At 49.4% G+C, this 14,310-nt stretch overlaps 1 protein-coding gene across 1 annotated transcript in view; it reads left to right on the forward strand.

Moving 5' to 3' along the window:
- Nucleotides 1-8,130, forward strand: part of EXOSC2 (exosome component 2) — a 19,611-nt gene extending 11,481 nt beyond the window's left edge. The window contains exons 3-9 of the mRNA XM_019510684.1: nucleotides 799-844; nucleotides 1,950-2,039; nucleotides 2,826-2,891; nucleotides 3,780-3,848; nucleotides 5,172-5,348; nucleotides 6,484-6,612; nucleotides 7,761-8,130. Of these exons, the coding sequence (XP_019366229.1) occupies nucleotides 799-844; nucleotides 1,950-2,039; nucleotides 2,826-2,891; nucleotides 3,780-3,848; nucleotides 5,172-5,348; nucleotides 6,484-6,612; nucleotides 7,761-7,841 (658 nt within the window). The 3' untranslated portion in view covers nucleotides 7,842-8,130. The remainder of the gene's footprint in view (nucleotides 1-798; nucleotides 845-1,949; nucleotides 2,040-2,825; nucleotides 2,892-3,779; nucleotides 3,849-5,171; nucleotides 5,349-6,483; nucleotides 6,613-7,760) is intronic.
- The last annotated feature ends 6,180 nt before the right edge of the window (nucleotides 8,131-14,310 follow it).

The raw sequence follows: 14,310 nt of genomic DNA on the forward strand, positions 1-14,310 counted from the left end.
AACCTCCTCCCCCGATGAGCTTATAGACAGCCACGAGATCACCTCTCAGCCTTCTCTTGCAGAGGCTGAAGAGATTCAGGTCCGTCAGTCTGTCTTCTTAGGATCTTACCTGCAGGCCCTCAGCCATTTGAGTAGCCCTCCTCTGAACCCTTTCCAGGTTATCTATATCCCTGTTGAAGTACGGCGCCCAAAACTGGACGCTACTCCAACTGCGGCCTCACCAATGCTGCATAGAAGGGAAGTATTGCCTCCCTTGACCTGCTTGCACCTGCTAATGCCAGACGGTGCAGTTAGCCTTACTTATTACCTTGTCACATTGGCGACTTGTGTTCGTTTTTGCATCGACTGTGACTCCAAGATCCCTTTCCTCTGCTGTGCTGCTTAGAATGGTACTTCCCAGTCTGGAGGTGTCTTGGTGATTCTTTCTCCCCAGGTGCAGCACTTCACACTTATTTTTATTAAATTGCATCCTATTCTGATCCTCATGATATTAGGCCCCATGTTGCTTGTCACTGTTAAAACCTGGAGGGACCACACGATTGTCCGCTCTGACCTCCCGGGTAGCAGAGCCCAGTGAATTTAATTCATTTACACCTCTGCTGAGCCCAGTTAAAACTTGCTGGAAAAAAAGCCTCTGTATTGGGGCACTGTGCTAGAGTTGAAGCAGGTTGTGCTTTTGGGACCTGTGCCAGCTTGTCCCTGCTTATGTTTAATTACCGTGGTGCTGATAAGGGGATCTGAGCTGAGAGCGGTTTCTGCATCCAGTGTGAACAGTTTCCCTTTTTTTCTTGTGCCCAGGTATAATGGTGAAGTTGGTGACATCGTGGTTGGGAGAATCACAGAGGTAAAGTGCCCAGAGGTTTCCAGTCACTGTTTTGTATGAATGACTTGATTTCTCTGATTCACAATATTGTCCCAGTTACCCTTGTCCTACATGTTATAAATCAGATGTGCTCCTGGGCACAGCCCCAGCCAAGGGGGAAGATAATCAGACTGTCGTTTGCGGCTGGGTGTCTGATCCAAGGTGCACCCAGCAACTTAAGCAATCAGATCTTTTACAGTCTGACCATAAAGGCTGTGGAAGCTCAGCCCGTAGCTGTACTGGCATGGCCTAAGCCCCTGAGTTTGGTTCCAGGTTGTGCTGCTGAGAGACCTTGAGCAAGGCATGACCTGTCATTGAAACCAGGACAGCACTGGCCTCCTTGGTTACTAGGACGTTCTTAATATCACCAGTAATTTAAAAGCCAGAGATGACAAGTAGCTTTGGGTGCTACATCTGTGCCCCCAGGAATACTCTTTCTGGGTGCATAGGCAGTGGGTTTAGAGTGTACTGAGTTTAAGAGAATAGTCTTGAGACTGAAAAAGTCTTACCTGGAATTGTATTGGAGCTGATCAGTGCTCAGGAGCACACAGCAGCTCTCAGTGCCGTGGCATTAGCAGCCCCGAAACCGGCAGGCTCTTTCCATTTCCGAGTCTGATAGTTTCAGGACTGCTATTAAAAGCCTTGAAAAGGAGGGGCAAGAGTAGCCATGAAACCAGCTATCTGCTTTATTTTCAAGGCTTCAAATAGCAGCCCTTTGATAGCTGCTTCCCGTCCACTGTCTCTGGGGCAGTTAGAGAGCACAGGTAATTTATGAAGTAGGCAGTGGTGCTGAAAGGGTATTTAAGCACTTGGCTCTTACACTGACGATCAGTTTGTTACGCTGTAAACAGGCAGCATATTGGAACTGGCAGGGCATTATGCCCTAATATGAGTCGGGCGCTCTCACCATAAGTGAAGGGCACTAGTTTTATTCATGTGTGCTGAGAACAAGACAGATCTTCAGTTATTCCTCTTCATTTGTTCATGGGCTGGGTTACATTCTTGAGGGTCCTGCTGGACAGAGAGAGGCCCTGTCGGCGATCCAGCCAGAGGAATTTCTCCCACCTCTTTCTCTTTCCCGCCTTAGGTGCAGCAGAAACGGTGGAAGGTGGAGACAAACTCCAGGCTGGATTCAGTCTTGCTTCTCTCGTCCATGAATCTGCCGGGAGGGGAGCTGGTGAGTAGAAGCCCAGCTTGTATGATGCTGTGTTTCTTTCTTGCCATTTGCAACCAGCTGAGACAAGAAGCAGGGCACTGACGTGTGCTGTGAGGCAACAAAACTTCTTTCCCAGTGGCTGCTGAGTGTTGTAGCATCCATATGGAGCTAGTCCATACATCAGTGTTGCATGGGACTCTGAGTCTGGCCTTGGAGAGAGGGCAGGAGCAGCCCCAGGTCCCAGATGAAAGCTGTGGTGTGCAGAATTCCCCTGAGAGAAGTTGCACACTTGAGCCTGTGCTGAGGGGGCATTAAGCATGGAGGAGAAGGGAGCAAGGCCCTTCCACCTTGAGCTAGCGTGCCCTGTTGGATGGGTTCCATGTAGCTAAAACTCGCAGTACAGCATCTCCTGGGAAAGATGCATCCATTACATGGCACCTCTAGGCTGTCACTGATTTTACATCACATTGGGATTGTGGCACCGAGCTAAGAAAGATCTGCTGGTTCCCATCCTGTCTGCTCCCCTCACCCTGGTTGGTTCAGGGTTGGTCCTCTGATACATTGTCTGGCGCCTTATCTGCACCAGAAGCTTTCAGCTGCAGGACCTCCCTGGGAAGTATGCATGATCTATGGGGAGAGGCAGGCAGGGTTAAGACAGAGGAGTGGGTGCTGTCCTTGATGATCTAAGGAACCTGTTCTCTCTAGCTTCACCTGGGTGATAGATGGAAGGAAGAATTAGGCTGGGGACTGGTTAGGTCTCACTGTTTGTAGGCTGGGTGTCACTTTCCATCCCTTTATGTTTTCCAGAGGAGGAGATCGGCAGAGGATGAGTTGGCCATGAGGGACTACCTGCAGGAGGGGGACCTGATCAGTGTATCCTTCCTTCATTTGCAGACAGGCAGCAGAAGCCTGGGTGGGACCTGAGTGCATCGCCAAACCCCAGCCATTCAACAGGATTACTGTGGATGAACCCTACCCAAGGGTTCTCCGGTCCACTACTGCCCAGGGCAGGTGGAGCAGGGTGGGGGGCATGAAGTGTTACATTAGCCTGAAATGAAGAGGAATGTTTCTCCTCCTCACTGGCTCTCTCTGGCATTTAGTCTCCTTTGTGCCCAAGAAGCAGTTGTTCCACAGTGAGAACCTGGGCGTTTGGAGCATTTAATAGCTCCCCTATGAGTCTCTGGAGTTGCTTGACTGAAGAGTGCATCTCCTCTAGGATGACTGCTTGAGGGAAACCACTTTCAGGTTGTTCCTGAAGGCTGGGATCATCTACTGGCCTGTTGTGGTGGGGGGGCCTTGTGCTTAAGACCCTGAGTGGCTCAGGCTGTTAGGCTGGTCCTGTCCTGGCCTGGATGCTGTTCCCTAAGCCTTTTACCTCCAGTTTGCTGGTCTCCCCAGTTACCCCTGGTTGCAGTGCTGGCTGGGGTGGGGAGGGCTGAATCACTGACCTGTGTATGCTTTTGCAGTTCTTGAAGGGCCTAAGTCTTCAGGTTGGAGAGTCCACCTCTCTCTGACTCTGTAACCTGGTGTGAGGCCACCAGGCTGAGCAGGTAGACTGGACTCTGAGCCTTAGACTGGTTTGAGCTCTGAGTCTTAGGCTGGCCTGACAAAGGTGTCACAGGTGGGGATGGATTGGGGCAAATGGGACCTCCCTAAATGTCATATTTCAGGATTGTCCACCATTGTCTGTGGAAGGTGGGGGAAGCAAGGGTGAGGTCTGATTCCCTGCAGGCTGTTTGTTTCCTTAAACAGCACTGACAGGCGGAAGTCCAGTCGGTGTTCTCTGATGGGGCTGTATCTCTGCACACCCGGAGTCTGAAATACGGGAAGGTGAGTTAGCATTTGGACCTCTGTGCTTCTTGGGATCCAGTGCCTTACCCTGTCTTTGAAGAAAATCTGAAGATGGTGGGTGAGACAATGCTTGAGGTGCCCACCCTAATGGATAAACTGGCCAGGGAATCACTGTGTCCCAACAGCTGGAGACTCCAACCTGTGTGGGGTGCGGGGCCTTGACATGTAGGAGGGAGATGAGAGTGCAAGATGCCCCTCTGCAGGCACCATTGTCAGCAAACACGTAGAATTTTGTTCTGAACGCTGGTACAAGGAGGTGATGGATCCTACTTGGTCACAGTCACCTGAGGGTCTGTGTCTGTGGTGATGTTTGCCATAATGTAGTGGTAGCTGGTTAGCATCAGAGTCAGCCAGACAGGCATAGCCCATCTCGGTTTTGGGCCAAGGGGCAGGTATTTCCAAAAGACACTTGGACTTGGCTTAGTTCTGCTTCCATTGACTTCAGTGGCTGCATATAGGCCAGCACTGAGTATGCATTAAACTGATATCTAAATAGCTAGAGTGGGAATATGCCTATAGCTTCTTCATGGGTAGTGCAGACTGCATTGTGTGAGGGAGGCACCACAGAGGGAGAAGAGGAAAGCCTTCTTTGAAAGGGGCAGGTGATGGAGAAGAGGTAAAATGTTAGGTGGTTCCTGCTGCATGGCCTTTCTAGGGTCAGGCACATTTTAAACACAGTGGAGCTATGCGAGGTGCAGATTGCAAATCCACCCAGGGTCCGAGAATGCTCAGGCTATAACTTCCCTAACAACCAGACCCATCCCTCCCTTTGCCTTGTGACTTCCCCTTCTCAGCCCTCTATTTTGGGCTTTACACAGTTGGCGTTTATCTTTGGTTTTGTGTGCGGAGATAAGCCAACAGGCCATTTTGGAGTGCAGGCCACATTTTGGGATTATGAGACCTGGGGTATTAGTGCTTAAAAGATGAAAGCGAAGTGTGCTCAGGGTACAAAGGCTGAGGGACAGCGATTGGATTAAAAGGGAAGATGTTCTGCTAAATTGAGCCACTTGCTCACTCTTCATTTTTCTGCGGGGATGAATGATGTGTAGGTACGATCAAGATATTATTAATGCTCTCACTAAGCACTTAGAGCCTTCCTTATCTTCAAAGCTGTGCACAGGCATTAGCTAATCCTCCCAGCGCCCCATGAGGCAGGCAGGTTTTACATCCCTGTTTCACAGAGGGGGACAGAAGAGTTGGAGCCAATTCATTTTCATACCACTAAAGGAGCTGGCATCACTGGTTTGGCTCCTGGCTCCACACCTCTCCCTCATGATGTGTCCCACACCTCCCTCTTCTCAGCTTGGCCAGGGTGTGCTCGTTCAGGTTTCGCCTTCCCTTGTGAAGCGCCAGAAGACTCACTTCCACGACCTGCCCTGTGGCGCCTCGGTGATCCTCGGCAACAATGGTTTCATCTGGATTTACCCCACTCCTGAGCAGAAAGATGAGGAGGCAGGTGGCTTCATCACCAATCTGGAGGTGAGGATAACGGTGCTTTGGGACTGGTCAGGGTGGGGAAAGCTGTGTCCAACGGCCTCCTTCTCAACCTGTCTTCCACTAGCTATTGACGGAGCTCTTTTATATCCTTGCTGGAGTCAGGTCCCCTCACCTCCCTAGACCCATCTGTGGTTAAGTACTGTCCTTCGCACAGGTAAAGTCCTTACCCAGGGGCTCTCAAACATTTCCTTTTAGTGTCATAGGAAGCTTCTCCCCTCCCCTTCATGCTGGCAGGATGCTCAACATAGATTTGATGCTCTGGGGGTACAAGTCTTTATGTCTGTAGTGGCTCCTAATAGGAATTAGTGGCTGGAAACATTGACAAGAGCCAGCATCAGGTGACTAGGCAGCTCTCCAGGAGCCACCAGCAGACCACAGATGTGGAATTCACAGCCACAATATCCTACGATCAGTGGACTTACAGGCATGCAGAGTGATCTACTAACCTACCAAGTTCCTAGCCCTTCTAGCATTGACTAGTCCGCCTTGTGTCTCCTACTTAGGAGCATGGAGTATTACATTAGCACTGTGGATGTGGGGTGAACTAGCTGGCATTTGGCAGTTGTCCTTTGCACAATGACAGCAGTGGGGCTGTGTGGTATAGTCTGCTGCCAGATGCAGCTTACTCCTTTGTCCTGATCTCTTGCCTTGCAGTGGTGTGTGCTGAAGGCATAACACTCTTAGCCAATTTAAGGAGCAAATTGGTGGGCTATAGAAGGGGTTCCTGCCCAGAGCTTGGCTGGAAGGCCATTTCCCAAGACATGGACAATTGGGCAGGGAGGTAAAAACACAACTGGGGGAACCTGCAGTTGATTAGACAGCTGTCTCAATGTTCAAGTTCCTTTCTTCCCAAAGCATGCCACTGGCATGAATCCTTTTACCATAACAGATAAACCTTATTTCTTCCTTGGTGGTAGGAAAAGAACCAAGGATCCCTGGCTCCCAGCCTGCTCAGATCACTTGGCACTGGTGCCTCCTTGTGCCTTGAGAGCCATACTCATGGACAGAACTTGTATTCTATAGCAGCTATGGGTGGAAGTAGTAGACTGCTATTATTTCCCTATGATTTCATCCCTTACTTTCTAATTTGAGTTCATCCTCATTTTGTCGTCTTCAGCCAGTCTCCTTAGGTGACCGGGAGGTAATCTCACGACTCCGGAACTGCATCGTGGCTCTGGTTACACAGAAACTGATGCTCTATGACACCAGCATTTTGTATTGCTACGAAGCATCACTCTCCCATCAGGTACTGAGTCCAATCACTGCCCCCCTCACTCCATGCTACCAGGGGCACGGCCTGCTCCAGTTCATGCCAGACCTAATAGGCTTGTGCATGCCTTCAGTTGCAGTGAGGGGTTGTCTGCAGTTCCCCCACAAAAGAATTCTTGTTGTAGGTGGTGGCAGGCTGGCCCTTTTGATGGTGTGAAATAACATCATGAGAAGGTTGAAATCATAGAACCACAGAATCCTAGAGAAGTAGGGCTGGAAGGGACCTCTAGGGGCCATCTAGTCCAACCCCTGCTTGAGAAGTTCATTCCTATCCAAGCCATTTAACCTGTCAGTAAACTGGGGATGGCTTATCCGCATCGGATAACGTTGAACTTGAGCTCCATAGATGAGCTGCCTCTTGACTAGTGCCTGTAAGTTCCTTGCCTTGGGCAGAATAGCAGCCCTTCCCTGTCTTATCCTGGTGTCAGTGTTAGGCATGGAATTGCACCAGGGTAAGGCAGGAATTGCACCAGGGTAAGGCAGGGTGGTCTGTGAATGCAGAGGAGGGAGGCCCAGCCTGCTGCACAATGAACTAGAAGCCCAGGCATTTTGCTGTGGGCCTCGCATGCTCACATCCCTTTCCAGTCCTTGGAAGGTTTCTGGTGTTAGACTTTCTATGACTGGATTTTTTGCATTCAGCACCCCTCTGCACCATAAACACCATAACACATGTTAGTTTTTGTGTTGGCGCTGTCAGCGAAAATGGAAATAGTGGAGGGTCTCCTTTCCTCTTCACACAGCAAACTCTGAAATGCCTTCTTTCATGTTCACCATCAGCTTTTCCACCCAGTGGGCTCTGCCTCCATGTTGTGTTAGGCATAGGAATATGTATGTAATATTTCAGGTGAGGGTCTCAGGACTCCTGTCTTCTCTTTAAGTGTTGAATAGTCCATGCAAGAATCTTTATGGTGCCCTTAGGGAAGTCCTATCCATGTCTTAGAGCATCTGCCTTGACTGTGGCCACTGAAGCTTTGTTGGGTCACAACCCCTGATATTTCTGTTAGCTTCACTAACTCTCACCTGCCATTTGTTGCTGAATGCATCCAGCATGGTCTTGTCCACCCCAGGTGTAAGGGTTGCAATGATCCTTCTGTGTGAATGTGGCTCTTCATCTTTCCTCTGTAGATCAAGGACATTCTGAAACCGGAGGTGATGGAGGAGATAGTGCTGGAGACCCGGCAGAGGCTGTTGGAACTGGCGGGATGATGGAGGGAGCGAGGAGTAGCAGCTTGGCATCTCATCACGTCAGCCTTTACGTTCCAGTGTTATACAGTTCTGCCATGTCCCAACCAGTATTCCTGAACTCAGAAAGCACCTGAATCCTGTTGTCTTCACACGTTCCTCCTTGTGCAGTTTTCGTTTTGTTTTTGTATGGTCTTATCCCCTCATGATTCAAAATGGACTTGTGGCCCTTGGGAAGAGTGGCTATAACTGGCGTGTCTCTCACTAGGTAGATTTTGGTGGGAAGTCAGAGGTGCCTCTGATGTACCCCCAACTCAGCCCAAAAAATTAGAAGACGGAGGAAGCCACCGTTTCATCTTAGGATAACCGTTTGTTTCACCGGAAGGGTCTTGTAGCCAGTCCTAGCAGTAGCTGCTCTCACCTATGATAGGAGTGTGACCGTTTTACTCAAGAGTCCATACTCTTCTGCACAAGACCCCATGTTGCAGCTACGCATCCTGTCTCAACTGGTGAATTGTTCAGGTCAGTGCTCTGGGGTGTTCTCCCTGTCCCTAAATGCGTGTTGGAGTCAGCCATTTTGGGCCCTGTCTTATTGACATTTCAGACATAGAGCACAGGATGGTGATGTGTCTACTGGAGCCAGGAGGCTGGTTCACTGAGTACCGAGACCTTGCAGGTGAAACCTGGGTATCAGTCATCAAATCTGCTATCACCTGCCTGCTGATGCCGAGAGCTTTATTTGGTGTATGTGATACTGTGAGCCTCTCTAGACATGGAGGGTTCAAACATTGTTTCCTACCAATGGTTTTTTTATATAATGTCAATTAAAAACTGCCTTTGAGGGAGAACCTGCAGGTTGTGTGTCTTTGAAAGAGCTTGTCTCTCTTCTCAGTTTGGGGCCACTTCTGACTCACCCTGTCTTCAGGGACATACATGGCTGCAGTACATTTTGCTGGGTCACAGCTGTTCATTTCTTTGGCACAGAAATGACTGAAGCTTCCCTTGCTGATACTTCCCATCTCCCTGTCTTCTCCTCCACACCCACTCTCCCTCAAATCTATGGGGAATCTCTTTGATTTTTGCCTGCCTTCCTCCATGGGCACTTTTGTCATATGGAGCTACTAGTTAACCTGGATTTTTGCTTCTCTGGAGGAACCTTGGGAAGTTGAACCAGTGCTGTCCTCCAGGGAGGCAGAGGCCTTGGTAGGACTTCACTGGGGTGTTTAGGAGAGCATGAGGTTTAGTGGTTGGAGCAGGATATGCTTCAAGGCTTGTGGGGATCCAGCTCTGCCAGTCTATCACCTGACTCTTCTGTGCCTCATCTCCCTCCATCTGTAAGATGGGAATGGTGCCAACTTTGCAGTGGGGGTGAGGCTCGGTGTGTTTCCTTGCAAAGTGCTTGGAGGCCCTGAGCACTAGTTATCCTTGCACGGACCCACCACCATCTGCGAGAAGGCTGGTGCGATGTGAAAAGACATTGGGAGAACAAAGGCCCTTGTCCCAGGACTGGGTCTAATTTGGATATTGCAGATCCTTAGCTGAACCCTCTGGCCTCCTGGCAAGAGCCTTTTCTGTGGGAATTAGAACGCTTCCTGTGTCTTCCTCCTCCTGTGTCTCCCTGAGTTTGGCTTTGACTAGACACTAGGTGGCAGTTTCTGCTCAACCCTATAGTATTTTGCTCTGCTACACTAAACTTACGGTGACGGATTGCTTCTGTTATTTGATGAAGGAATTTCCCATCTCCTAGTAAAACTCATGGGGGTCTGTTGAACCAGTGACAGTGTGTGAACATACTAGTTTCCCATAACCCAAGTAATTAACCTCTTGTGTTGGGCAGGGGCCTTTGAACAGAATCAGCAGCAGGTAAGGGCTTTTTTTTTTACTTTGCGCTTACAGAAATGCAGAGCTGGTATTTTCCTAACTGGTCGCTAGAGGTCCCTGCTGCTCTACGCAAACTCAGCAAAAGTGCCAAGCCTACAACTAAATCCTGAAGGATGGCAGAACACGGTATCTCTGGGGGCTCACTCTGGTTTTTGTTCAATTTTTAAGCCAACAGGGTTTTTATCCAAGTAGCTTTACAAGCCAGTAGGCAGCTTTTTCATTTCTACCTGTCACTTGCACAGTGAGGAATGTTTTACTATCCTGCCATTTTCAAGGGAGCCAAAACATGCTGAGAGCTTTGTTCCCATTGAAATCAGGTGCCGGATTCCCTTCAGCTCCATTTAACCCCAAGTCTCAGTGAACAATTTTCACATCCTACAGAAAGAGGATCCAGAATGGTGAGAGAGAAACCAGTTTCTTTCCACAGAGGAAGCAAGCCTGCTTGATTTTGGTAGTTAACCCTGGCGGTGGTTGTTGACATGCCTTGGGCTCAGAATTTGGACCGGCAATCCTTGAGCACTGTTACAATGCTCAGCTCTGATCTTGGCACTGTTATGGTGGTTGGCTCTATCTGAAACAGGACCCAGTCACTAACAGTCTACATGATGACAGAATAACCAAAGCAACAGTTCAACCAACACCTCGGGCAAACAGGTCAGCTTGGGGGACCTGAGGAATGACTGTTTTCAGAGTGCTCCTGCCTTTGGAAGAGACATATCCAGAACGGGGAGGGAAGTTACTCCCTGTGGAGATCCATGGATAACATTAAAAGCTCATGTCAGTTGGCATTACAGACCTTGGTTGGGCAGAGTAGAGTTTATTGGTACTTGGTTCCCCCCTACAGACCCACCTGTAATGCTACAGAGGGAGGGCATGGGGAGATGGTGACATACTTCGGCATAAGTTACATCAGTGTGGTGCACCCATGTAAATTATACCAGAGTAGGTAACAGACAGTGCAGCTTATCTCAGAGTAGCTCAAAGTGTAGTCTGCTATTATGGCACCTTTCCATTACTTGGTAGGGGAACAGGTAAAAGCCTGTTCTGCTTTGAGCAAATAGCTACTTTGGCATAAACTGGACAGATGAAACCTTCCCTGGTGGTTCACTGATGAAGAACCCCTGAAAAAATTCAAGTAAATTATTTGTCTGCTTGGTTAACATTACCCCAGTTTTGGGGGCTGCATCTGTCTGTTATGTTTTTACACTTGTGTAACACTGATGGAACCAATATATATGGGTCATCAATCCATGTCCGGAGTCACCTGAAACTTAGGGGGAAGGGGAGGTTTAGGGGTTGTCTACGTGAGGAAGCTTTTCCTGAAGAAGAGAGTCTGAATTTGAAGCATAATAGCCGTTTCGGATATCTCCCGGTGCGGACACTCTTATCCAAGTTAGTTTAATTCTTTTTTCCGAAATGGATTCTGCTAAATCAGGAAAAAGTATTTTTCTCATAATAAGAGCGTCCACCCTGGGAGCTGTTGAGGCATAACTCATTCTACAATAATTATTCTGATGAATTACCCTGTGTAGTCATATCTTTTAAGAGCAGTGAACCAGAAGATTGTACAAGGCAGGTGAGAGTTCCCATTTTGGGGAATAGTGAATGACATCACATTTCTGCCATCACAGGGTCTTTGCAGGGAGAAGCACATAGGACCAAGTGTTAAAGGCTGTGCTCTGTGGATCGATTCATTGAGCTGCAGTGCCCCTGGCCTCCTGAAGCTGAGGGCACAGGGGTGAAAGACGACCATTTAAAAAGTGAACTGAGCTAGGAAGTGATCTAGACACAAGAATTCTTTAGGAAAGACATTACTGGGGGTAGATTGGTATTTGCTGCCCCCTGGAATCTGCCAGGAATTACACGAGACTTAACTTGTCTGAAAGCATGTGGCGTGCAAACACCTACTGAACACACCAAAATAACCTGGGTTAAAATTTATAAGGTGCGTTAAATTAATGAGGATCAAATGCTGTGGCGTATACAAATGCCCACAGATTTGGGCAAAAGCAGGGTGAAGGTAAAGATGATTCCTGGCAGTTCTCCGAGGGGAGGATGTAAGCAAATTCCAGGCAAGGGAGATGTGGGGGAGGAAACAGAAAGACCAAGGTTAACTTCTGGCTTGGGAGCAAAGGGAAAGCTAGAATCAACAGCCATGTTAATTGAAGGAGCGCTGAGGCATCCAAATGGGCACCAAATGCACTCAGAACAAGCTGGTTTTAATTTGTTCCATCTACACTGAAGCGTAGTCTGTGTCAGCCACCATTTAGCCTGCTTGCAAGCTCTCTCAAGCACTTCTGCATGTTTGGATGCAAAGAGTATTAAGCTTTGTTTAGGGCAACAATTCTCAACCAGGCTACTACAATACTCTGGTGTGCTGTGCAATCCTTTTTAAGGTGACACAGGGTGCAAAGACTTCCACAATTCACAAGATAAAGCCAAAGATTTCAAATGGGAATCCATAACGTCAAAAACATTGCGACTTTTCTGTTGCTTTTCTGAGTTCTTCGCAACAGAAAACTTGCTCTATTATTTTTCTGTAGTTAAAAAACAAATGAAAGCTAACATCTGGCACTTTCTGAAGGGTGCCTTGAGTCTAAAAACGTTGAGAACCACTGGTTTAGAGGGAACAAAGGGCAAGTACCAGGGTAAGCACCTACAGTGGAGGAGCTTTAAAGTTATTAGGACCGATCATTGGTTCTCTTTGGAAGGATTTGCAAGGAAGGGTTTTCCTATTGATGGGTGCTGCTGGCAGAAATGAGAGAAACATTGAAGCTACTAAGTGATTGCTGTTGTTTTTATTACTGCTCAAATTTTAGTTACTTTAATAGCATTGAGAAGGACCTCTGCTCTCCCAGCGATGTGCGCTGGGATTTTTACATCTCATGCAAATGTATAATTAATCCAGTTGTTGCTTAATCTGATGTAGTTACTGGGTCATTCCTGGTTCATGCCTGTGTTTCAAGGAAAGTTTGGGGCGTGGTGTCAGGTGAATTAAAAACGAGCCCCAGTGGAATGGCTTGTCACAGGATAAAAAATCCTGCTGTCAAAGGCAGCCTTGAAGCCGCTGTCTCTAGTTCCTGGGGACCAAACAGTTTAACATGTTAAGTTTTGGCATTAAGGTAGAGAGCAAGGGGGTTCAAGGATCCTGTGAGGCTGGGGGTTGGGTGAAACCTCATTGCAGCTGGTGGGTGTAACCACCACACTTCATTCAGGAGGAATGCAAGAGGCAGTGAAACCCCTTCTGGGCAACAAACAAATGAAAGAATAGGAGCTGCTTTCTGCAGCCCTGGTCACAAGCAAGACTTGGCCCCCTGCAATCTGTGGGTTTTATGCTGGGGTATCCTTTGGAGCCCCGGGAGGTGGAAGAGGAAGGGAGAAGGGGAGCAGCAGAAACACCAGGGAGTCGGAGAGAGAAGGCAGTAGAGAAACCTATGCGATCTTTGCCTCAGAGGAGGCAGCTTTTGGGTGGTGTGCTGGCTGCAGAGGCCTAGACCTGTTAGCAAAGCAACTCTCCTGCTGTGTCCTGGAAAACAGGACTCTGAGGATGTTCTTCATAAATCAACCGGATTGAATCAAAGAAACACAACTGTCTCCTCGGCTTTTCCTCTTGCTGGAAACAACATGAGAGGTCTGAATGCTGGCAAATGACCGGAGTCAAAACAGGCGAACGTGTACATCACAACTGCTCCTTGTTGGCTAGAGCAGCGGCAGGCAATTATTTTGGTTGAAGGGCGGCTTACCGAGTTTTGGCAAACTGTTGAGGGCTGCATTTCCCTTTCCGGTTCACGGAAACAGGAACAGCGTCATGGTCCCAGGTCTGAAGCCTCTGTAGGCAGGGGTTTCTGGTGGGGGGGCCATGCCTGGGCAGACCCTGCTGCTGGGTCCTGCCACTAGCTTCCTCTGGGTCCTACTGCCCCTGGCTCCTGTCATCTTTGACAGGTGGCTAGGAGCAAATAAATATTAATTTTCTAATTTTTAGGGGCCCTGCGGGCTGCATTTTGCCCACCCCTGGGCTAGACAGAATAGGCCCTACTCAACTGTCTGTCGCACTGTTTGGTCACAAAGCACTGAGAGAAGAGGTTGTCAGCCTCTTCACGTCGAGGCACCCCTCCATAATGTCTTCGATTGTGGCAACATCCCTGGTGAGGAGCCACGGCGGTGCTTGCCCGTACCGTGGCGGGTCTCAGCCGGGCACCGCTGCCACCCGGTAAAACTGCCCCCTGCGTCTCGTGCGAAGCCACGGTGGGAAGGGCTGGGGCACATGCGCATACACGCAGGGATTGCGGAGTCGGGAGGGGGCCCGCAGGATCATGGCAGGTGGAGCTGCTGCAGAAGCAGCCGGGTGGGAAGCGGAAAGAGCCGCAGCACGGTCCCACTCTCTTGCCTGCTTGGGGCTGGTCGGAGACCTCCAAGGCTGGAGAAGCGTGCGCACCCCACAGCCCGGTTGCTGCCCCCGCACGGGGCTCGCGGCGCCGCCACCCACCTTCTCAAGCGTGCCTCGGCATGGGGGGGCGGGGCACACAGGCCCCGCCCCTTTTCGCGCGCCCCGCCCACCAGCCTCGTGACGTAACGCCGCCGCCGCGCTAGCCCCGCCCCCGGGCGGCCCTGA

Source organism: Gavialis gangeticus, unplaced genomic scaffold (assembly GCF_001723915.1).
Source record: "Gavialis gangeticus isolate Ggan-Ray unplaced genomic scaffold, GavGan_comp1, whole genome shotgun sequence".
Classification (NCBI taxonomy): domain Eukaryota; kingdom Metazoa; phylum Chordata; order Crocodylia; family Gavialidae; genus Gavialis; species Gavialis gangeticus.